This window comes from Rana temporaria, chromosome 10 (genome assembly GCF_905171775.1).
Source record: "Rana temporaria chromosome 10, aRanTem1.1, whole genome shotgun sequence".
Taxonomy (NCBI): Eukaryota; Metazoa; Chordata; class Amphibia; order Anura; family Ranidae; genus Rana; species Rana temporaria.
This window is the reverse complement of record NC_053498.1, coordinates 33,171,720-33,196,130: the sequence shown is the minus strand read 5'-3', so window position 1 is coordinate 33,196,130 and position 24,411 is coordinate 33,171,720. Positions and strand designations below refer to the sequence as shown.

General features: G+C 43.3%; 1 protein-coding gene across 3 annotated transcripts in view; it reads right to left on the bottom strand.

The window, feature by feature from the left end:
- SCAF1 (SR-related CTD associated factor 1) overlaps window positions 1-24,411 on the bottom strand; it is a 61,478-nt gene that overhangs the window by 8,380 nt on the left and 28,687 nt on the right. For all 3 annotated transcript variants that reach the window (XM_040327502.1, XM_040327504.1, XM_040327505.1), the window contains exons 5-10: window positions 22,236-22,366; window positions 15,163-15,287; window positions 10,817-14,398; window positions 6,729-6,811; window positions 4,150-4,422; window positions 1,905-2,033 (exon numbers count right to left, since the gene is read on the bottom strand). In XM_040327502.1, the coding sequence (XP_040183436.1) occupies window positions 1,905-2,033; window positions 4,150-4,422; window positions 6,729-6,811; window positions 10,817-14,398; window positions 15,163-15,287; window positions 22,236-22,366 (4,323 nt within the window). The remainder of the gene's footprint in view (window positions 1-1,904; window positions 2,034-4,149; window positions 4,423-6,728; window positions 6,812-10,816; window positions 14,399-15,162; window positions 15,288-22,235; window positions 22,367-24,411) is intronic.

Below are 24,411 nucleotides of genomic sequence, written 5' to 3'. Positions count from 1 at the left end.
TTACGAGAATTCTCCTGGAACGGATTATACTCGTAATCCAAAGTTCCTATGTATGGTATGTATGCATGCATGGCAAATAGGGTCGCTGTACACATGTAAACATTAGTACAAACCTCACATCCATATGCACAATGTTTTAGTCACGATCTTGCTGGCAATAATACATCCATGTACATGAGCCCTAACAAGTTTTGTGACTTGTGATCAGAAAATCTGTCCCACAGATGACACAAAAACAGGAAAATCTCAACAAGGACAGATGCCCTAAAATGTACCCATTATACCCAAAAGAAAACATTGTCTGGAGATCTACTATATCCACAAATGTACAGGAGCACAGTGCAGCAGCCTCTCTCTCTATGTTCTTTGACTGCATAGCGCAGGGGAGTACTACTTAAAGTGGAGTTTCAGCCGTTTTTCTGTTTATTAAAAGTTAGCAGGTACAAAAAGTGTAGTTGCCAACTTTTAATAAAAACACACTCACCTGTCCCATGATCCAGCGATGAGGCCACCTGAAGCCTCGCTTATCTCCCCAATGCCAGCATTACTAGTGTGGGCACCCATCTGTGACAGCTTGCGGCTTCACACTGCGCATCCTGAATGGCCGGGCAATCTTGCGGGAAGGGCGTGGCAGAGGAGAACTTATGCTAGAGCCACCTAGGCATCGTAAACGGGAGCTGGATACCTGTCAAAACTGGGTACCTGCTCCCCCCCCAAATAAATGACATTCCAAATGTGGCATGTCAGGGGGTCAGGAGTCCTTAAAGGGGTTGTAAACCCCAATTTTTTTTAAAAAAAACCTGCAAGACAAATGCATAATGAACTAGTGTGACTAGCATACTAGCTCATTATGTATTACTTACATTAGATCGAAGCCCCCAAAGCCATCCTTGTCTTTCCCTCCAGCCACAGTCATCGCTCCTGGAGGTTACTTCCGGGTATCGCCGCCCTGGCGCTGCGATTGGCCGGAGTGGTGATGATGTCACTCCCGCGCATGTGCCCGGAACTGGCACGATATGCCCGGAGTGGTGATGACGTCACTCCCGCGTTCGACACTTTCCGCCATATTTCTAGTCAAGACCCGGCGCGCTCAGAGCGCATGCGCCGTAGACAACAGTGCCCAATTTTCTGCAAATATCTCCTTAACCATGTAGGTTAAGGAGATATTGCAAGCACCTACAGGTAAGTCTTAATGTAGGCTTACCTGTAGGTGAAAGTATCAGAGGGTTTACAACCACTTTAAAGTAAAACTTCCACTTTTGGGTGGAACTCTACTTTAGGATTTTGTCAGTTGATCACAATTAAACTGTAAAAAGGTTTTAAAGCCAAACTCCAGGCACAAAGAACTAACTTGTGTTAGAGCAATTAAAGACTCTTCTTAGCCAAAAGCTCCCTCCCATGATGAACGTTATTCTTTTAAATCTTGCAAATCTTACCTTGTTTACATGCGGGTGGAAGTACAGCTACAGCTGTACTTCTGTGCCCATTTAGAGCTGCAGATCTCTCAGACCCCAATGCCAAGGTTGAATCTCGATCTCCTGGCCATTCACAGAACAATAGTCCCTGGCTCTGTTTTGTGAGTGGCTAGGAGGAGAGGGCAATGGAAGATAGGACCATAGTGCTGAGGTCTATGAGACCTGCAGTGCCAACATCTCAGTGGGCACAGAAATACAGCTGTACTTTCATCTGTATATAAGCAAGAAGGTTTATTGGATTTAAAGGATAGTGTCATAGGTGTTAGATATCATAGGAGGTAAATTTCGTCTTCTTTAACACTAGTAAATTCATTATGCTTAATATTTGGAATTAATGTCACATTTATCCATGAATGACAATAAATCCCTTTTACACAAGCGAATTGATGAAAACGAGAATGCATGTACACTGCACAGTCAGTCTCTCACCTTATGTACAGCTTTCCTAAGGATATCTTTATAATCTTCCTTTGTGATCTCTTTTCTTTGATAATAGGGTTTAATGGCCAGTTTTACCTCCTCTACTGCTCTCTCCTGTGTATGCAGCTTCTTCAGATACTGGTAGAGAATAAAACGATACAAGTTAGACAAATCTTTACGATATTCTTTCTAAAAAGGGTGGCTTCACACTATCCTGCTTTGCGAAAGAGAAGCTAATGCGTGATTTACGTGCGCTTTCCTGTAGACTTCAATGAGGTTCTGGTGCGGTTTTAGAAAATGCACCAAAACTCCTGCATGCTGCATCTTCGGTGCGCTTTCTGAAACCACAAGACCTTAAAAAAGTCTATGGGAAAGGGCAGTTAATCTGCAGGTTAGCTGCGCTTTGTGCATAGTGCAGCGAGACTGCACCGGGTCAATTTGAAGCCGCCCTAACTGAAAAGAAAGACGTGGGCTTAACTTGTTAGGACCTGGAAAAATAGGATTTTTGTACTCACCGTAAAATCCATTTCTCCGAGTTCATGGACAGACACAGCAGCCTTTGACAGTAGGGTTATATGCGCTTTCTAAAGAAAGCGGATATAACCCTACTGTCAAAGGCTGCTGTGTCCATCCATAAACGGAAGAGAAAACAAACTATCACATTTAGGATGTAAGGAATAGACAACGACCACCATAAACACACAAAAAATGAAAAAAATGTCCAAGAGATCTGCACCCTGGACTCTCACCATCTGAACTAGATTGCATTTTACTGCCCTGAATGAGGCTTACTTAAAACGTATAATTTAAAGCCTATTATGTCACGTTAAACAAAGTAGACCTGTCATTCATCCAACTCTATAAACCAGGGATATGCAATTAGCGGACATACAGCTGTTGTAGAACTACAAGTCCCACGAGGCATAGCAAGACTGACAGCCGAGGCAGAGGCATGAGGGGACTTGTAGTTTTTCAACAGCTGGAGGTCCGCTAATTGCATATCCCTGCTATAAACCAACACCTGAATTAAAAAAAAAAAAAGGAGCCACTGTCAGGTTCTGCACATTTATATATCAAACTGCCCCCCAAAACCTGGAGCATTGAATGCAAAAACCAACCAGCTACAAAGCGCACACTTTGACCCATTGCCTCCTCCTGCATCTTATTACTAGTTAATCAAATGACCCAACAAAAAGGTGGGCCAAAATGAAGACTGTGGGAGAAACCAAATCTGATCATTTTCAGAAATTCTGATAAAAGCCAAGGGTGCACACTAGGTGTTCACATTCCAATTGATTAAGGACAGAATGAATAGAGGTATGCTTTCATTACATACCAGAGCTGCTAGTGTCCCCTGAATGCTTTCCAAGTCTTGTTTTCCCTGTGAACTGTATTGTAGGGGAGCAATATTTGAAAATCATACCTGTAAGTAAAGAACTGTTTTTTTGTGCCCTACTTGACTATGAATATAAGGGGGTAGAGTATTACCACGCTACCAAAGAGGAGGGGGAAGTGGAAGAGGAGTACTGCTGCAGCACTGAAGGTGTGTCAAACCCAAAGTAAATGTGATAAATAGGTAGTGCTATGCTGTGTGATGGGGTAAATGAATGAAAGGGCAGTTGCTATAACTGATATGTGAACATCAAAGGCAAAAATACTTGCTGATAATACAAATAACATCAAATCAAAAAAAACAATGAATACAAAGTGCTCAGTGATACTAAATTGAAGCATGCGCTGCTATGCGAAGTGTGTGGTGTTTACTTTGCATAGCAGCGCATGCTTCAATTTAGTATCACTGAGCACTTGGTATTCATTGTTTTTTTGGATTTGATGTTATTTGTATTATCATTATCAGCAAGTATTTTTCCCTTTTATGTTCACATATCAGTTATAGCAACTGCCCTTTCTTTAATTCATTTACCCTATCGCGCAGCGCAGCACTACCTATTCATCACAAATTGACTATGAAGGTTCTCAAGAACATACTCCCAACATTTTCCAGGGCTGAAGAGGAGACTGCCAACATCACAGTGTGTGTTGAAAGCATTTTTCTACCTCTAAAGTGACACTAAACTAAACTGTACAAAAGCATACCAAAAATCATGACAAGCATACACAAATTGTAAGTTTTTTTAAATGTACGAAGCATAATTTTCAACAGAACAGGGGAAGCTGGAATCTTATCAATGTCCAGAACATAGGCAGTCAATCAGCATGGTCACTACTAGACGGATCCAATACATATCAATACCTTATCGGTGTCTCCTCTGCCCTCAGAGCTGGTGCTGCCGTCCCGTTTTCCCAGATCTGCAAGTGTAGTAGTGTTGAAAAAGGAGCTAGAGGTGTGACTGGGAATTGATTGCGAGCTTAGACTTGAGATTCCGGGTGGGGTCGGGGGGCTGGAGTTGGCACTAAGGGGTAGACTAGAATAAGAATGATAGGAAGGAGCCGAGTGACCAAGAGATGGTATGACAGGTGGAGGCTGGGTAACCAGTGAGGTAGAAGGCTTGTTGTGACTGAGGATCTGTGAGAGAAGAAAAATGTAGTGTTATTGACCGGCCATACATAAAATGTTAAGAGGAACTATTAGAAAACCATCGATCTTTGCCATCCTGCTAAATTAAAAGGACAGTAGTAAATATATTTTTTTTCTTTAAGGTTTACACTATTACAGACCGATGTATTATACCTTCTTACAGTATCTCACAAAAGAGAGTACACCCCTCACATTTTTGTACATATTTCATTATCTTTTCATGCGACAACACTGAAGAAATGACACTTTGATACAATGTAAAGTAGTGAGTGTACAGCTTGTATGACAGTGTACATTTTCTGTCCTCTCAAAATAACTCAACACACAGCCATTAGTGTCTAAACCGCTGGCAACAAAAGTGAGTGCACACCTAAGTGAAAATGTCCACATTGGGCCCAAAGTGTCAAAATTGTGTGTGGTCACCATTATTTTCCAGCACTGCCTTAATTCTCTTGGGCATGGAGTTCACCAGAGCGTCACAGGTTGGAGTCCTCTTCCACTCCTCCATGACGACATCACGGAGCTGGTGGACATTAGGGACCTTGCGCTACTCCATCTTCTAATTGGGCCCAATTTGGACATTTTTACTTAGGGTTGAACTCACTTTTTTTGTCTGAGGTTTAGACATTAATGGCTGTGTGTTAATTTTGAGGGGACAGCAAATTTACACCGTTATACAAGCTGTACACTCACTACTTTACATTACATTTCTTCAGTGCCATCACATAAAAAGATATAATAAAATATTTACAATCATGTGAGGGGTGTACTCACTTTTGTGAGATACTGTATTTGTATACAATCTTGATTTTTACAGACATTTAATACTGGGTACTTTCATAAAACTTGTACTTCTTATAGCATATGGGGACTTTCCCATTTTACACAATGTCCCAGTATAAGGCTTGGAGCGCTGCTCTAAGCAAGAGGAAAGGTGCGATCTTCCTGGTCCTCAGAACTAGGGGGGTCATGTCAAGCTCACTCATTCAGTGGTGACAAGAGTAGTGTCAACCGAGACCGCTGCACTCTCAACATGACCGGAGTTTAGATGGAGATGTCAAATTACCTCAGCCACTGAGGACGTTTGACATCTCCATCTGCACTCCAGTCGGGTTGGAGGGCACATTCTCTGTTTACACCATGATGCAAGTCCTGGGAGTACCTTCGCTATTACAGGAAGGCGCCATTTCCTAGTAAGGGCTCATTTTATCTGTATCAGATCAGGTAAGATATTGAACTGTATATTTATTGGTAGATCTACTTGTGTGGTCAACTTTAGAGTCTGTGAGAAATAAAAAGATCAGTCTTGCTCCTGGAACATTGAAGTACCAGGTTTAAGTGGACATACAGTGGAACCTCGGATTGCGAGTAACGTGGTTAATGAGCGTTTCGCAATACGAGCACTGTATTTAAAAAATCCTAACTCTGTTTGCGAGTGTTGTCACGCAAAACGAGCAGGATTCAGGCCAAATCAGTGTGCAGTACTGCGTTTGGCCTGAAATGGGGGGGGGGGCGTTGGAGCTGAGCGGAGCTGATCAGATATGCACGGAAAGGCCCAAAGACAGCTTGGCTGACATCGACAAACCTTGGGAACGGAGTCTTTCCGAGGCCAGCCGAGTTGTCCTCTGGCTTTTCCAAGGCTCTCCAGCGCCCCACCCCCACCTCTGGCCACATGCAGTATTGCATGCCTTTGAAGTCAATGCGGAACAAATTATTTTTGTTTCCATTGACTTCAATGGGGGAAAACTCACTTTGATATGAAAGATAAAAGGACTTGCCTTCAAATTAACGCTGTCACGCTTTCCATCTTCACCTGGTCTTCCTTACAAATTAACGGGCTCCTGCTGTTTGAAGGCCTGAGATACGATGATGTCATTCCCACGCATGGTCATGGGAGTCACAGTCGTAAGTGCTCTCTGAAGGGACAGCTGTGTACCGTCCCTTCAGAGACATCACCAGCTGTAGAAACAGTTAAGATCTCCTGAACCGTGCACGCCAAGATGATATTCTTTGTACCTACAGGTAAGCTTTATTAGAAGCTTACCTGTAGGTACAAGTGCCCAAGCTTTGTTTACTACCACTTTATCAGCAAAGTTATAAACATCAGTGGTGCCAAGTCTGCTTTGTGAATGGCACAGCAGAAGGGTCTGGCAAAAATACAAGACATCTGGGATCCAGAAGTATGGTTCCTACTGTATTTTGCAGCAGAGGCTTAGTGGGGTACAAATCCCCCTTCACAAAGATTATGGTATTTGTAAAACAATGAGAAATTTAACTATTTATCGAGTAAACACCTGATTGGTGGCTTGGATTAGCTCCTGTGCCTTGGCTCGGCTTGCCATGTTCGCCTCCTCCATCTTGAACAGAAGTGCAGTCACTGTAATCACACAAACAAAATGATATTAATAGAGTAATAGGGGAAAAAAATAAATGGGTAACACCTGTTTCACAGCTGGGTCAACAGAGCTCCTCTGAGCCCCATTAACATCTCAACTATTACCGCCATAAAACACCAGTTATATTCTATGAGAAAACAAAATACTGCGGCCCAAAAAACCCGATTTATACTAAGCACTCTTTTGTGCACACAATAATGTGTGGTTGGGTTAAGGCAGTTCAAAAATAACTCTATACATCTACTCTACAACGCATTGGGGTGCCATTCACAATGAAAGGTACCACAACAGATCACACATGGAGCAGGTGCATGACAAAGTGTGAATGGGCCCACATGTTGGTCCACTTCACCACCGCATGACTTCCAGGGAAACGGGATATAAAAAACAAATTATTCTGCGCACACACTATTAGCACTTAGCATATTTGCAGCATTAAAAGGTCAATTCCACTTTTTGGAGAATTTTACACTCATATTTAGGGTGTAACATGAAACAAGGTTCAAGCCCCCAAACCGTTCCCCCCAATTTCACAGCTGTGTCATCCATTCAGAGATCTTTGAACGAATAAAAGCCATGGCAGATAAACGTGGTTATCAATGGAACACAAGGCTAAGGTCGAAGGCTAGCCTGTGTTTGTGGGAGAAGTTTTAGGGTACTTAAGGGGGTTGTAAAGGTAAATGTTTTTTCACCTTAATGCATCCTATGCATTAAGGTGAAAAAACATCCGATTGTACCGCCCCCCCCCCCCCCCCGTTTTACTTGCCTCACCCCTCGAAAGTCCCGCGCGCGTCCTCGTGATCCTCTTCAGTTCCCAGCCTGGCCGTTGATTGGCTAGGCTGGACGGATTGATAACAGCGCAGCCATTGGCTGGCGCTGCGGTCAATCACATCCGATGATGCAGCGCGCCGGGGCCGAGTGATACAGTCGGTGGCTATGCCCGCCGCTGTATCACGGGAGCGCGCCCGCAAAAGCTTTCCACCATGCAAGCTCGCTCGCATGAAGGTGGAAAGCTTTTGCGAGGAGGAGCCGAGACAGCTGCCGAGGGACCCCAGAAGACCGGATTCGGGGCCACTCTGTGCAAAACGAGCTGCACAGTGGAGGCAAGTATAACATGTTTGTTATTTTTTTTTTTAAAACATTTTTGCCTTTAGTGTTCCTTTAAGACTACTTCCCTGTCAGGTCCTGTGTCGGCATTTTCTTTCGGGGTCATCAGTTTTCCTTCACTTACAGGTCTAATCCCACAATATGACTAGACAGTGAAAGGATTAGGCTCATGCACGCTGGGTATTTTTATTGCTGCACTTAAGGGCGTCTGGCTTTTTTCTGCCTCTAAATGCCCGTGCGTGTTAGCATGTGTGTCCATGCACACATAGGCTTTTAGAGGAGTTTAGAGACAGAAAGAATAAAAATAAAAAAATAACTGCCAGCACATCTAGGAGCAGCAGTGTTTTGGCAGAAAAAAAATAAAACACGACGCATGTAAATGCGTTTGAGCATTAAATCATTTTAAAAGCCAGAATAAATTATTATTCTGGCCAAAGAAATCAATTGGCATCCAAGCGCCTAAACATGTTAAACGCATTTACAAACGCCAAGTGTTTTTTTTCTGCCAAACTGCCAGGAGGAAAGGCATCTAGGAGAAATGGTCAAAGTATCTAGTGTGCAGGAGGCCTAAGCAGCACACCCAAGAGCCAACATATCAATCATCTCCCCCAGAGCTGCACGATTCTGGCTAAAATGAGAATCACAATTTTTTTTTGCTTAGAATAAAGTTCACGATTCTCGCGGTGCAACATCTTCTTTCACATTGGGCTAACTGAGGTTTAGTTTTTTTTTTTTTTTTATTCATTAAAGTGTATTTTTCCCCAAAAAATGCATTTGAAAATCTGCTGTGAAAATACAGTGTGACATAAAATATTGCAACAACCACTACTTTATTCTCTATTGGTCTCTGCTAAAATAAAAAAAAAGGGGATCATGTTTAGGTGTTGCAAGTAATTTTCTAGCAGAAAATAATGATTTGTTACTTGTAATCAACAAATGTCAGAAAAGGTTTGGTCTTTAAATGGTTACACTTCCTTCATCTACATGCTGGATTTCTTTCTTTTGATAAAAGAACGAAAAGATACGTTGTTTCCACTTATTTGTGTGTTGTATTAAAACTTGGCAGGCTGCCTGGATTTTGTTTCTCCAGCTGTGAGAACTCTCTGCACTTGTTAGAAAGATCGTGACAAGCTGTTTTGAAGATCGGGAAGGGAAAAAGATCGCAATTTCGAATCTTTGCGATTAATCGTGCAGCTCTAATCTCCCCCTATCAGCATGCTCCTTGCACTTCTGGCTCTTCAAACATTTGGGTAGATTCACGTACCTTTTACGGCGGCGTATCTCCAGTCAATCACGTCAGGTCATAATATATTTACATAAAACACGCCCCCCCTTCCACATTTGAATTACGCGGGCTTACGCCGGCCCCATTTACGCTACGCCGCAACTTACGGAGCAAGTGCTTTGTGAATACAGCACTTGCTCCTGTAAGTTACAGTGGCATAGCGTAAATACGATACGCTGCGCCGCTGTATCATTGCGCGCCTCTACCTGAATCTACCCCAAGATCTTTATGATATCCATTCCTCCCTTAGTCTGAGCTTAACTGCACAGGCTGTACAACCAAGACTGCAAAGTGAAAACATGTCAAATTCAGGTAGTTACACTGCTTGAATTAAAAAGAAGGGTATTCGACATACCAGCCATGCTTCAGAAGCAGAATTGCCAATAACCATGGAGTGATTGGAATAATATTTCAGGGTCCTGGTAGATTACACATGACTAAATCTGTTTCATATATTACATTTAGTAGATATCTGTGCTTGAGGAGTTCTTAAAGCGGAGCTCCACCTAAAAGTGGAACTTCAGCTTAATCCACTCCTTGCCCCCTTACATGCCACATGAGTGGGGGCTTCATGAGTGGGACATCCTGTCCCACTTCCTCCTTCCACCCAGGGACCGTCAAGGCGATACGTCATATCGCCTTTTGGTGGCCCCTTCCTTTAGGCGATCGCCTGGGACACGCGACAGGTCCCAGGCGATCGCCTGACCAATCACAGGGCGCTGCGCCGCTCGCGCAGTGAGTGCCCGGCCGTGAAGCCGAAAGCTGTCACGGCTGGGTGCCCACACTAACAATGAGGACGGCGGCCGGAGAGAGGGGGGGGGAGCGGAACTCCAGCTAGCGCGTCGCTGGACCGTGGAGCAGGTGAGTGCATGTTTATTAAAAGCCAGCAGCTACACTTTTTGTAGCTTCTGACTTTTAATAAACATTAAAAACGCCTGGAACTCCCCTTTAGGGCTGAGCACCTCCTGTGGCCATATTCTGAATTTTGTGTATTCAATAAAGAATAGAACAGGGGCTGCAATGAGCACAAAAAAAAAAAAAAAGGACATTTTCCCATGCAGTGAGGCTGTACCTGCACTACATGGGTTAACTGCTCATTTTTGTTTAGGGGAGAGGAGAACGGCGCTAAACCGTCCATCTCCCCAGCACAAAACAGGTCTGGCACTCCTGCGCTCCAGAGGTCTTTAGTGGACTGTTCCTGACGTCATCAAGCCCAGAGCGGTCTCCATTGACCAGGAACAGTCTAGTGCTGGACTGTGGGGGAGCGCCATTTTCCAGTGGAACGAAGGATCGGGCAAGTATAAGCTTTTTCCACACCCCTAAACAAAACAAGCAGCTGACCAATGTAGTACAGGCCCACTGCATGGGAAAATTTCTTTTTTTTTTGTGCTCATTGCAGCCCCTTTTGTATTCTCTATAAAATCCACAAAATTCTAAATATGGCCACAGGTGTTCAGCCTTAAAAACTTGTTTGCCTGTAGTTGGGCTTTAAACCTGTAAAAACATTTTTTTCCTTGATAAGCACAGTAACAGCCTCATAGGACTATATTCCTAGAGATATAAAATAAAAAAAAAGGGGGGAAAAGCAACTTACATGCCAAGACCCCACTTGTGGTGCAGTCCACGCCTGACTGGAGGTTCCATGGTATCGGTGCTGGGGGTGGTGGAGGAGGAGGCGGTGGACGGGGTGCCTCTTCCTTGACCTCAGAAATACTGTCAATCACCAAGTCATTAATTCTTTCCGAGTCTATAGGGAGCTCCTCGGGCAAGAATGAAACATCTGGAGTCTTGCAGCTACTGTCTACAGTCTGGGAATCAGGGGTGAGCTCCTGTTCATTGGCTGGCTTGGGAGGACTTGGAGGTTTAACTTTAATCTCTGGTTTCTCATTGTCAGACCATATAGATTCTTCTTTGGGTTCAATTGGGCTTAATATCTCCTGACTGCAGCTATCTGCTTTGGACTTTTTTAATGAGGCTTTTGTCTTCAGCTTCTTCTTTTTCTTTTCTAGAGTCCCCTTAGGTTTAACAAGAATCCCCGCAGCGCCAACAGGCTTCATTTTCTTAACACCCGTTTTCATTTTTAAACCCTTAATTTTTTTAGGCCGTAGAAGAGGTTCTTTGACATCAACCGTTTCAAGTTTAGGTCGACCACTCTTAATATCAGTTATTTTTTCATCAGATTTTAGGAATGGGGAGCGGCTTTCTCTGTCTCTGCTAAATTTGACCCCAATAGATCCAGCTTCTTTGACAGTTGTGGTGCTGCTTACACCTTCACGGATCAACACAGCCACTTTAGACTGAAGTTTGACTTTCCTAGTTGAGCTTCCTTTGCTGTCTTTATGACTTGTTTTAAGTTTCTTTGGAGTTTTATCCTTATCAGAACGAATTTTATCTCGGTCTAACTTCAAGGGCTCAGGTTCTGGATCAGAACATTCTTTAAAACGTTTTTTATACCGGTCGCGGTCATCTGGGTAAGCTCTTTTTCTATCTCGATCTTTGGAAGCTCTCTGTCTGTTGTCTCTTTCTTCTTCTACCCGCTTTGTTGTGAAGTCCATGGGCATCCTTCTCTTGCTGGAATCAGACTTCATAGAATGCCTTTCAAAAACCCTGTTAGATTTTCCGTCCCGGTCATCAACAGTTTCTCGGTCAGAATAGGTGTCAAAGCTCAGTCCTTCTGAATCATACAGAACTTCTCTCTTCCCAGAAAATTCAGGAGTACGAAGCAATTCCTCACGATCTAGTTTTTCTTCCGGGTTCACAGTAATAGTTCTCTTTATAGTAAAAAGATCTGCATTATTGAGCTCTTGTATTGAAGGAGGTACCACTGAGCGGCTGTCTCGTCGTCTCCTCTCCAAGAGTGGGGGATTGTCAACCTTGGGTTCATCTAAAGTGTGCCTGGGCCTTGCCTTCTCCTTTTCTTTCCTATCATTTGAGTGCCGGGAAGATCTTCGATCTCTATCTCTTTCTCTGGACTTTGAACGTGATCTTTTCTTCTTTTTCTTTCCATCTACCCGATGCTTGTCCTTATGTTTATCTTTTCTAGACCGCTCCATACTGACAGATTGTGACCGACGCCTCTTCTCTTTTGATTTTGATCTGCAACTTTTTCTCCTTTCAGCTGAAGGACGAGAAGACCCTACGGCAGACAAGCTAGTGCTAATGGAAGGTGACCAAGAACGCGATCTCCTACGTTCTCTAGAACGTGAACGAGAAACCTTACTGCCCTTATAAGAGCGTGACCTAGAGCGCTTGCGGTCTTTGTTATCTTTAGTTTTTTTAGAACTAGACCAGGTGGTGGTAGTAGAAGTAGTAGTAGCAGTTCGTGGTTCCTTGGACCTTTTCCTTTCCCTGGATCTTTTTCTTTCACGTTTGGACTTCTTGCGACTATGAGAGCTAGAAGGAGAACGAGATTTGGAGAGGTTTTTTGATTTTGGTGGAGTCTCTGATTTTCTACGATACCTCTCTCTGCGTTGGTTTGTAATCTTTCGTCTCAAATCCAGTCCCTTCCATCTGCTGTCCATCTGATTTTCTCCAAAGTCAATTTGCAAAGCGCCTTCTTCATCTGAATCTGCATGCAGAGAAAGGAAATCGTCACCTTCAACCATTCTAAGTGGTCTGTCCAAGACTCGACATCGGCTCCGGAACACAGGCACAGGGCTAAAACAATCTTCATCTGGCTGGACTATCTCCCCTTCTTCAATTTCAGAATCATATTTCCGATCTGAATCATCATCACGATCTCTCCTTTCAGATGAATGCTTCCGTTTATGCCGTGATCTAGACTCACTTCCAAGCTTGGCAATTTTTTCTAACCGTAAATATGATTTCATATCAGGCTTGGCAAGGGATTCCAGAGAAACCTTTATTTCAACCTTGGACTTAGATTCGGCTTCAGATGTAAAGTCAGTATTCCTGTTATAGTCCATACCTGCATCTACTGTAAATACACGCCTTATAGGCTCTGCTGATGCTTCTGCCATACTTGTTTCTTCAAGTGTTGAATCAGCAACTGGTGGTTCTGGAATATTTTTCTCCTCCGATATCTCTGGTGACATGTCATCATCTACCTCCCCTTCATCTGGTGTGTCCATGTCTATACTGGAGCTAGGACTGTAGGGTTCAAAATCTAGCTTTGAAACATCCTTTGAAACAGAGTCAGAACGTTCCTTGGAACTCCTCTGCTCAGCTTTGTTACTTTCCACTTCAGTATTTCCCTCATGTTCATCATTTAGTAGGCCTTTATCAGATTCTACAGATTTAAAACCTTCCTTTGTTTTCTCAGAGCCTGGAATGTCTTGGCTCAAACTGTTTTCATCATAAATACCAGCCAACACTTCAGAGATTCGACCTTCAGGGTGAGTCTCACTCCCAATTTCATCATCATCATCATCATCTTCATATGGCGAAGGGCTGCGTTCAGAGGAACTTGCATTGGAGCCAGTGGGCTCAAATGGGTCATACTTCTGATCTTCCTGTTCATCCGTTTCCTTCTCTGGGGAGTCTGCATAAATATAGTCTCCATTCACATTTTCCTCATCTGTGGGGTGGAAAGGGTCATAAATATCTAGATCCTGGGATTGGTTTGACTGTACCTCACTACCACCTGCAGAAAGCATAGGGTTCTGGGAACAGGAGGAGGAAGAGGATGAAGAACCACTATCTTTTTCTAAAGAGCCATGAGGTTGAGTAGGCTGGCTGTTTACTGTGGAGCTCTCTCCTCCAAGAGGTCTTTGCTGCCCACCTGTTACCCCAGTCCCATTTCCCAAAGCTAGTCCCCATGACTCTAATGCGTTGGGTGTATTTTTAACTAATGTATTGCCATTTATTAGACTAGTCCTCTCCGTGCAGGTGTAATTTTGTATCCTATTTGCAGAGAAGGCATCCAGCGGACCTTTAGGTGTCCAGTGAATTCCAGGGAGCTTGGGTGCTACTGAAGCATTTACATGGAGGGAAGTTCTGTCTGCAGGTTTTTGGAAAGTACTATGTATGTTCTGTTCTGAACGAGAGTCTGCACTCATTCGAGTTCTATTAAATTTTCTGGGAGTACATGGGTTTATGTTGATATGAGACATAGGGGTTCCAAAGAATTCCTTAAATCTTGATGGCCTAGCTGCTGTCTCTCGGTGTACTGTTGATTGTCCTTGTGTGAACTCCTGTCCTGAGGTACTCAGGCATGCTAGAAGAGAGAAAAAAAATTACATTTTAAATTTCATGTTTTAAAACAACTTTTTTTCCTACTAAACTATTGCTATCAAATGGGGGGCTGTCAAGGGGAGGTGACAGGTTATTGACAAGGAGACATTCAGGGGGTTTTAGATACCAGACGTCTCCCCTATAGTCTATTCAAGCAGATCAAGGGGGAAAAAAAATTTGCCCGATTTGTCTTGTCTACCTGGCCAGAGCTGCCAGGGTTTGACAGCATTGAACCTGGATGCACTTGGAACCAAGTGATAAAGGGTTCTCGCCACAGAGGGGATGGGGGAAAATCAGTGCTTAAAAGTTTATCTGATCTTTCTCCACTAGCCCCATCTTGAGCACTTGTCCAGGGCTCCCAGGATCATGTGGGGACACATTCCAGCACTGTAAAAATACACTGGCATTACAGCCTAGAACTAGCCATATCATTTAAAAACAAGCTAAATGCCATGCAAGCTTGTTTTAACCCTTTTAATGTCATGACATGTGGGACATCATCAGCAAAAGGGTTAAACTGCACAAGGTATTGACCAGTTTTCTTGTGCAGGCTAGTGCTTCATTGTGTTCTGGGTAATATGAAGAACTTAAACCTTCAAAGTTTCTATGCAAATACAGAATATTGAAAAGTACACATTTGACTAGGAAACACTTCATCACTGGGCTGTGTCAAAATCTACATAAGTGGGTATAGTTTACTAATCGCTACTTATATAGTTCCATAAAAATAAAAAAAAGGAAGGATACCCGATTTTTGAAATCTCCAGGGTCTTGCTCTTCTGAAGATTCTTGGTGGGACATTGGCGTAAGCGCTGGCATCCCCGACATGAATCTCTGCAACCAGCTCAAGTTCATCTATGCCCTCCTCAGCACTGAAAAAAAAAAGGAAAAAAATAAAAACGTGTATTATATGGTTTTGAAAAAAGGTAAGACTGGTAAATCTAAAAAAGCTAAAGCCACGTACACACGGTAAAATGGAAAAAGTCAGATGGAAGCATTTCATTGGATATTCCGACCGTGTGTATGCCCCATCTGACTTTCGTCTGAATTTCTGATGGACTTAGATAGAGAGCAGGTTCTCTATTTTTCCGTCGGAAATTCCAACGGAATTGAGTTTTGCCTGGTCAAAAGGCCGACCCCGTGTGTACGTGGCATAATTCTCCTGGTTCTAAGCACTATAAGGCCTCATTCACACAAGGCAAACTATACTGTAGGCCTATACAAGGCTGTTTTTTTTTTTTTACGAACAGAAAGTTCCTTTATTAAACCAAAGACATGGTACAAAGTCAATACAGAAAAAATGGAATTAGTCAGAAACAACATAATGTACATCAACAGTGACATAAATGGTATAGTGTCTTCTGCATATCAGGATATAAACATCACAGTGAAAGTATAATACAAGAACAGCGTTTAACCCATATCACGCCCTTATCAGAGAGAAAAAAATAAAAAAATTAAAGGAACCGAGTAAAGGAATATCAAAGCCTTCCACAAATGACCAAAATGATGTAAGAGGGATAAGTCCCCCCACTAGGCTGTCCAAGGCTGCCATACGCTTTCACATTTTTTAGGACAACTCCTAGTCATATGTCAACTAATACAAAGGATGGCATTGATGGATTTTTCCCAGTAACTTCTCATGGGGTCTGAAGGGGAATTACACTCAAGGATAATTTCACGTTTGGCATAATAGAATAGATACGAAATTAACAATTTTGTGTATCTAGGCCTCTGCTCGTCATCTTGAATCCCCATCAATATCAACTCCAGTGACAATAGCAGGCGGGTATTCACATTTTCCATTACCCGTATCCCAAAATCGGGCCACTCCACAAACATATGAAGGTATGTGCCTATGTCATCCCCACAGCGTGTACAGTTCTGTGTTTTCTGTGGATAAATTCTATGCAGCCTATGGGGGGGTATAGTAGATTCTGGAGAAACTTTGGATAAGTTTATCCCGGGAAGAGATCAACAGTCTGGTACTGTCCTCAAAGCAGTCCTCCCAAGCCCCCCTATCTAGGGCAGGCAAGTCAGCCTTCTACAGTGCCGTGTTTAACTGTACAGGGATGCACCGGTGTTCCTAGCATCCCTGTGCAGGTAGTCCTGTCCCATTGATGTTTATTGGGACACAGCAGCTGCACAGACAGCCACTGAGTCCCAATACGATATCCATATAGGTGCCGTGTCTAAGTGTGAGTCTGAGGTCATGTACTGTGTTGTCCTAATAGAGAGCAATAGGGCTGTTTGCACAGGGATGTACTGTACAAACACCTGTGCAGGTAAACACGGCCTTGCAAGAGCATATGGTACAATATGTCACTCGTGAAAGAGACCTAAGACAAAACAATAATTCCCTAACAAATGCACAAGTGGATATACAGTGAGGGGGAAAAAAAAGTATTTGACCCCTGCTGATTTTGTACATTTGCCCACTGACAAAGAAATGTCTATAATTGTAATGGTAGGTTTATTTTAACAGTGACCGACAGAATAACAAACAAATCCTGAAAAAAAGGAATTTCAAAAAAGCTATAAATTCACAGCTTGTTCCCATATGGGGTGTCTGGGGGGTTGGACAATAACCTTGCCTGATAAGTAGCAATAATATCTTCCTACCGTTCACTTATTACATGTCACTTTTTCTTAAGTGATTTTTTATCCATTGTCAATATATGACAGATACTGTTTTCATTTTGCTCTTTGCAATATAATTCAATAAAAACCATTGAACATTAAAAAAAGAATAAGCAATAAATTAATTTGCATTATAATGAGTGATATAAGTATTTGATCCTTTATCAGCAAGATTTCTGGCTCCCAGGTGCCTTCTATACAGGCAACAAGCTGAGATTCGGAGCACTTTTTTTTGCAATTCTATTATTTATTGAACCAGAAGTTGCATTATACATACACATACATATATTTTCAGAGAAAGCCCAAGGGAGAAAATCTCCAGGATTCCCAACATATAGCTGGATAGCCCCAACTTAGTGATGCAGCCTTGTGGGAAATATGAGAACGTACAGAAAGTCTCGGGGGGTTAGGATTAGGAGAGGACCCTGGAGGCTAGTAAAGAGCAAGGTGCAGCAAACATGCTGCAGGGTCATCCGTCAGATCGACATTAGTCAGGTGCTTAATGGTATTAGCCAAGTCTTGCCAGAACGGTCTCATGTTTCGGAGACTCCCAGAAAATATGTAACATTGTGCCATGACCCCCATTGAACCACTAATACTGTGCAAGGTCGTGGGAACCCTATACCACCTTGTCAGGATCTTATAACTGGTGGCCATGGAGGATTTTCTCTTTTTGTGAATCGCTTAACTGTATAGCAAGGTTGGATTTCCACCGTGAAATGTAGGAGGGGGTGACATTCATCTCTGGTCACATCAGGGCAGCGTAAATAGTAGAAAGACTACAAATACTCTCCAACTCTGTAAGCCGTTGAGAGATGCCTGGGGAACAAGAGCATTGGCGGATAGGAGCACTCTCTTAAAGGGAGTGCTCCTAATCTCAGCTTGTTACCTGTATAAAAATACACCTGTCCACAGAAGCAATCAATCAGATTCAAATCTCTCCACCATGGCCAAGACTTAGGAGCTGTCCAAGAATGTCAGGGACAAGATTGTAGACCTACAAGACCATCGCCAAGCAGCTTGGGGGAGAGGGAGACAACAGTTGGTGCGATTATTTGCAAATGTAAGAAACACAAAATAACTGTCAATCTTCCCCAGTCTGGGGCTCCATACAAGATCTCAGTGAGAAATCAGCTCAGAACTACACAGGAGAATCTTGTCAATGATCTTAAGGCAGCTGGGACCATATTCACCAAGAAAACAATTGGTAACACATTACGCAGTGAAGGACTGAAATCTTGCAGTGCCCGCAAGGCCCCCCTGCTCAAGAAGTCACATGCATAGGCTTGTCTAAAGTTGCCAATACACATCTGAATGATTCAGAGGAGAATTGGGTGAAAGTGTTGTGGTCAGATGAGACCAATATCAAGCTCTTTGGCATCAACTCAACTCACCGTGTTCGGAGGAGGAGGAATGCTGCCTATGACCCCAAGAACACCTTCCCCACCATCAAACATGGAGGTGGAAACATTAAGCTTTGGGGGTGTTTTTCTGCTAAAGGAACAGGACAACTTCACTACGTCAAAAGGGACGATAGACGGGGCCACCATGCACCGTCAAATCTTGAGTGAGAACTTCCTTCCCTCAGCCAGGGCATGGAAAATGGGTTGTGGATGAGAAGTCCAGCATGACAAAGGCCCAAAACACATGCCAAGGCAACAAAGGAGTGGCTCAAGAAGAAACACATTAAGGTCCTGCAATGGCCTAGCCTGTCTTCAGACCTTAATCCCATAGAAAATATGTGGAGGGAGATGAAGGTTCGAATTATCAAACCTTAACGACTGAGAGGATCTGCAGAGGAGCGGGTTAAAACCCCTCTTGGGATGTGTGCAAACCTGGTGGCCAACTACAAGAAACTTCTGACCTCTTATTGCCAACAAGAGTTTTACCACCAAGTCATGTTTTGCGAAGGGGGTCAAATACTTATTTCACTCATTAAAATGCAAAGCAATATATAACTTTTTGAAATGCGTTTTTCTGTCTCTTACTGTTAAAATAAAGCGACCATTAAAATTATAGACGGATAATTTCTTTGTCAGTGGGGAAACGTAGAAAATCAGCAGGGGATCAAATACTTTTTTTCCCCTTCACTGTATATAGGGACTCTAACCTTCTTAAAATTGGTAGTAAACTCTGTTACACCACTTATACCTACAGGCAGGCCAATAATAAGGCCTACCTGTAGGTACTTTGCACAGTTCAGGAGATATTCAGAGTGCATGTAGCTGATAACATCATCGGTGCATGCGCTCTGAAGGTCCAGCTTACCGTGCCGGACATTCAGAGCCCATGCCGGAAAGCCTGTGACGTCATCACATCCCCGGCCACGCATGTAGCCAGAGGCCACGAACCCGGAAGGAAGACGGCTGAAGAGGTCAGCTGTCTCTGCGCTGACATTGCGGCGCTGGATGGCTTCATTCTAAGGTAAGTTTCTCATAATGTGCTAGTACGCGACGCAGCACATTATGACATTGCCTTGCAGGATTATTTTTTTTACCACCAGCGGATTACAACCGCTTTATGAAGGGGTTTTAAACTGATGGCCCTCGAGCTGTTGCGAAACTACAAGTCCCATCATACCTCTGCGAGTCATGCTTGTAACTGTCAGCCGTGCAATGAATTATGGGACTTGTAGTTTCGCAACAGCTGGAGGGCCACCCGTTTGAGACCCTTGGCTTTAAGTTTAGCCTAGAAGGAAAAAAAATCCAGCAATTTCAGTGCAGAAAACAATGATGTTCACAACGGTGTGACTGCCTAGCTAATAAAAAAAAAAAAAGAAAGTTAGAAACTTTAAGACAGTATTCAATCTACTTCATTGCACTGTGATGTGTTACCGCGTATGTGTTTATGTGCTTTATGGCAAATGTAGCCCAATCATTTTGCATAGATGCACCACAATTCAGGCTATAATGTTCCTGCAGCACTATTTTCACCACAGCAGCACAATGCGGATCACATCTGTGCATTGTGGTGCACTGCGCTTACTGGTGTATCAATGAAATGTATGGCAATAGCCTGTGTACCATCTGTTATCATGCACTGCAATAATGCACTGTGTTTTATTGTTAAAGTGGCATTGATAGAAGAGATTCCATAAAAAAAAAAAATATATATATATATATATATATATATATATATATATATATATATATATATATATATATATATATATATATATATATATATATATAATCATTAGATGAGAATGGGAAGTCGACCAACAACGGACAGCAGTTAACAGTTCATGGTTTATAACCGGCATCACAAAATGGCAGACCGCGGTCTGGATCCAGACCCAGTAACAGTCCTATCTGGACCGCAGCCTTGCCAAATAGTTGCCATAGTGTCCTCTCGCCTGCTGGCCTTAATTAAGGACAGAGCATTGGAGGCACAGCAGGTAGGTCCCTTCCATAACATGGCAGCACTCCCACCTTCCCCACAGTGCCCTGCCTTATTTACACAAAACAGGACAAGTCGGGACAAAGGGAGGGACTTTTCAATTTAAGAAGCGGGTGATTGATTGCTAGGCAGCGGGGCGGTCCCAGCAATCAAATACCTGCCCTTCACATAAAAAGTCCCGCCTTTTGTCGGGACCTGTGCTTCCCGTCTTGTGCGACGAAGGTAGGGCAGCGTGGGAAGAGCTACCAGGTTATGAAAGAGAAAGTCTGTAATATCGAGGAAGGTCTGTGATTGCGGGGGGGGGGTCTGTGATGGAGAAGATCTGTGATTGGAGGTGTGGTGGCCGTCTGTGATGGGTCGCTCTGATGTAAAAGAGAAACCGAGAACACCTTCTTACATGAGGACACTGATGTAAGGGCTTGCTCACACACACACAAGTGATTGTTGTTTTTCTGCACTAGAAAAACACTGGTCTCTGCAAGGGCAATAGAAAACAATTGTTTCTATGTGTCCTGTTCACACTGCAACAGCGCCCCTGGATGCATTTTTCTGCAACAGATTGGAGCTCAGTTAAAGGCTCTGTGTACAGTCTGTTCCCACACACCACAAAAAAGCTGCGGTGCATAAAAATTTAAGAAATATCTCAATAAAGTTGAAAGAAAAAAAAAGTGTGACGCTCATAAATGTGCATTGCCACACCAGTTCCTTGACCTCACACTTCCAGGTGCCCATACAGTAGAACCCTGTACCCTGCATTTTGCTGACCTGCACTAGGAGCTGCGATAACGATTTGAGTCATATAACCAATATGACACCCGGACCTCCGCTGGAAGAAAATTTTACTGACTGGTACCCCGTGAATTTTTTAATTCTAATTCGGTACCCTGGTTAATAAGATCATCACACAAGACCTAAATCTGCGTGTGATATGCGAGTATCCAAAAGTCTGCTTTCAATGTAGATATACTGGTAATTGTCTGCACTGCGACCTGCACAAGACACTGGTGCAGAAACTGGACAGCATATCATTATTCCCCCAGACATACTTACCAAATAGTTTTTTGTTTTGTTTTATGGGTACAGTATGTAAAAGACACTGTGACCTTGCCCATGCGGGGAAATGCGATAGTGTCTCTGCACCCTCAGAGCCTGTACACAATGCACATAGGATAGAGATGGTAGGTAAAAGGCAGCTTAAAAAAAAAAAAACACGAAACAAAAAATATACAATTGTTCCCCCCACTGATCTCAATCACAGCAAGCTAGTGTGCCTGATGACCCCCCCATCAATGCCCCCCCCCCCCCCCAGTCTCCAATACCACCGATTTTACAGCTGGCTGCAAGGAATCTAGGAGCAGTGAGGTAGCATAGTAGGCAATGCAAATATAAGCAGGACCCCTTTGCAAAGACACTTTGCATGGGCAATAGGTTGATGCTTTAGAGCAGTTGAAAACAAGACTGGTTAGGGTTTCCAACTGATAAAACTGCATTCAGCTTGTTGATTCTAAATGTATCGATTGGTCAGAGCATTTCAGCAAAATGCAGTGCAAGTCATATAGGAAAGCCAGTTAAAATGATATTCCATTTCTGCTAGAGCTCCAGTATATTTCCCATACAAGAAAAATACATTATTGCACAAACATCAATTAAATGAGAGTTTCTAAACCAATGGAATAGACATGTGGGGGGGGGGGGGGGACAACTATATAAAAGATAGAAAAGACAACCATGAAAAGAAGTTTTCGCAGATATTAAACATCACAAATAAAAATGATACTTACTACAAGTCTTCAAAATCTAGACTTTCTTCCACAAAGTGGGGAAGGTGAGACCCTGTTGTAGTTGTATTATAGATCTTTTCTATATACTCCAAAGCACTTGCAAAGTTGAACAAATCAGAAGCTTCTGGAATCTACAAAACAAAAATAAAAAATTCCAATCACTAAGGGTACATTACATTTGCCCTTGCATGGAGAGGTGAATTTTTGCGTGAGAGTGTTGTCACACATCAGCCTGCATTTTCATGCACTTTGCAAAGCATTCCTGAATCTAAGGGGGGATTCACATTCACAGTGCGGTGACAGACATTGTAAAACACTTGTCACTGCAAGGTCACAAAGAAAACAATTGTTTTCTGTGTGTCACATTCACACTGCAAAGTAGCCCGGAGCTGCACTACAATGCAGACATGCTGCATTTTATTGCAGCACACTGTACAGAACCGCATGGCACTGTACAGCAGTGCAGCGCATCGTGCTGCTGTAAGGCCCCTTTCAGACGGACGGCAGTTTTGCCGCAATTAAAAGCATGTACATTTTCAGTGAGATTCAAGGCTCTGGGCACTGCAATTAGCTGCATTTGTACATTGCGATTACGTGCGGTTACATGCGGCCGCGTTTAGCTGCGGTAGTCATTTCCATAGCAACCCTTATTTTTTTTGATTATGATGTGCTTCCTGTTATTTATTTTTCTCACGCTGCTATCCGCAGTTGACACAAAAGACTGCGATGACCAGCGGTTAAGTGCATATAGCTGCGCTAAATCGCACCTGGACGCATTCAATTCTATTTTTTCTATTCGCACCAAACCGCATGCAACGAAATCGCAGCTAAACGTTGTGTGAATGGGGCCATAGGAAAGCATTGTGTGCTTTTAGCTGCAGTAGAAAACTAGAAAATCTGCAGCTAAAAGCACCATTCTATCCGTCCGTGTGAAAGGGACCTAAATCTCCATGAATGAAGTGCACTTCAATTAAAGTTTGAACACAAAACAAGGGGGCAGCCATGTCATACGCTGAATTGCACACCACACTGCCCCCTACCGCAGTTGGGAACAGTCAGCTGGCAGGGAGGTAAAGCACTCCAGCAGCGGTCCGTTCTAGTGTGAATTTGCCCTAAAATTTGGAGTGGGCAGGATTAACGTTGACTAAGGTTTAATACCTCTTACCAATGCACAGCTAGAGCCTACAGAAATATGGCTGGGTAACAGTGGGAAAAAAAAACATAATATTCTACACATAATCAGTAATTCTGCACTAACCATTACTACCCATTTCTTTATTTAGGGGGAAAGGCTGGCTGGCAGTAGAAATGCCCAGTGTGAGATTTTAAAATGTTACCGAGATAGATCACCATAATAAGTTGAAGACATATTGTAATGTAAGTTTCTATCCAAACCCTTAAAAGCTTGGATTTTGTCACTCTTCTTGCCCGCTGTGTGTTACTGCGCAACAAGCCACAATTACCTGCCTACAGAGGTCTATAGGGATATCCTGCAAAAAAAAAAAAAAAAATATAAGACCAGCTGCTGCACAGAGAGCAGATTTCCGGGTTGAGAAAACAAACAGTTATTCTACCGCGTTAAGGGAGAAGTACAGCCAAAGCTTGTTTGGCTGTACTCTTGTGGATCACAGGAGTGCAGTTTGTTTTGCACTCCTGTGACCTGTTTTCAGACAGCAGGCTGAAGTCCGCTGTCTGCTGACGTCACATCGCCGGTCCAGGCTCAGGCAAGATCATGACACTGAAGTTGGGATCCGCTCACATGCCTTGGCCCACACCCGGCTCAGCCTCTCTGCGATTTGCTGAGAAGCTCAGCTGGCAGCTCCTTCCACAGCCCAGCGCTCCAGTGAGCGAGGAGGAGGCAGAACAGAGAGCGGTGCACCTGACAGTCAGCAGCTTTCGGACCATGGGAGCTTTGAGAACCGAGTGATCTGCAGTGATAATTTGCTCAGTCCCTAGTGTTAGAGCCAGCGGGGGGACCAATGCTGCATCCACCTAGGGAAGTAGGAATAAAAAAAAAATAAAACAAACACACACTCTTCTATTTTAATCTGTACTTCCCCTATACTACAGGTTCTCTTTACAGAATAGACCATAAGCAGCCTCAATGCATCGTCCATGCACGTCTCTCCTGCCCCATCAGCTGCCAAGCCTGTCACACTTGCATAGATTGGCTGCC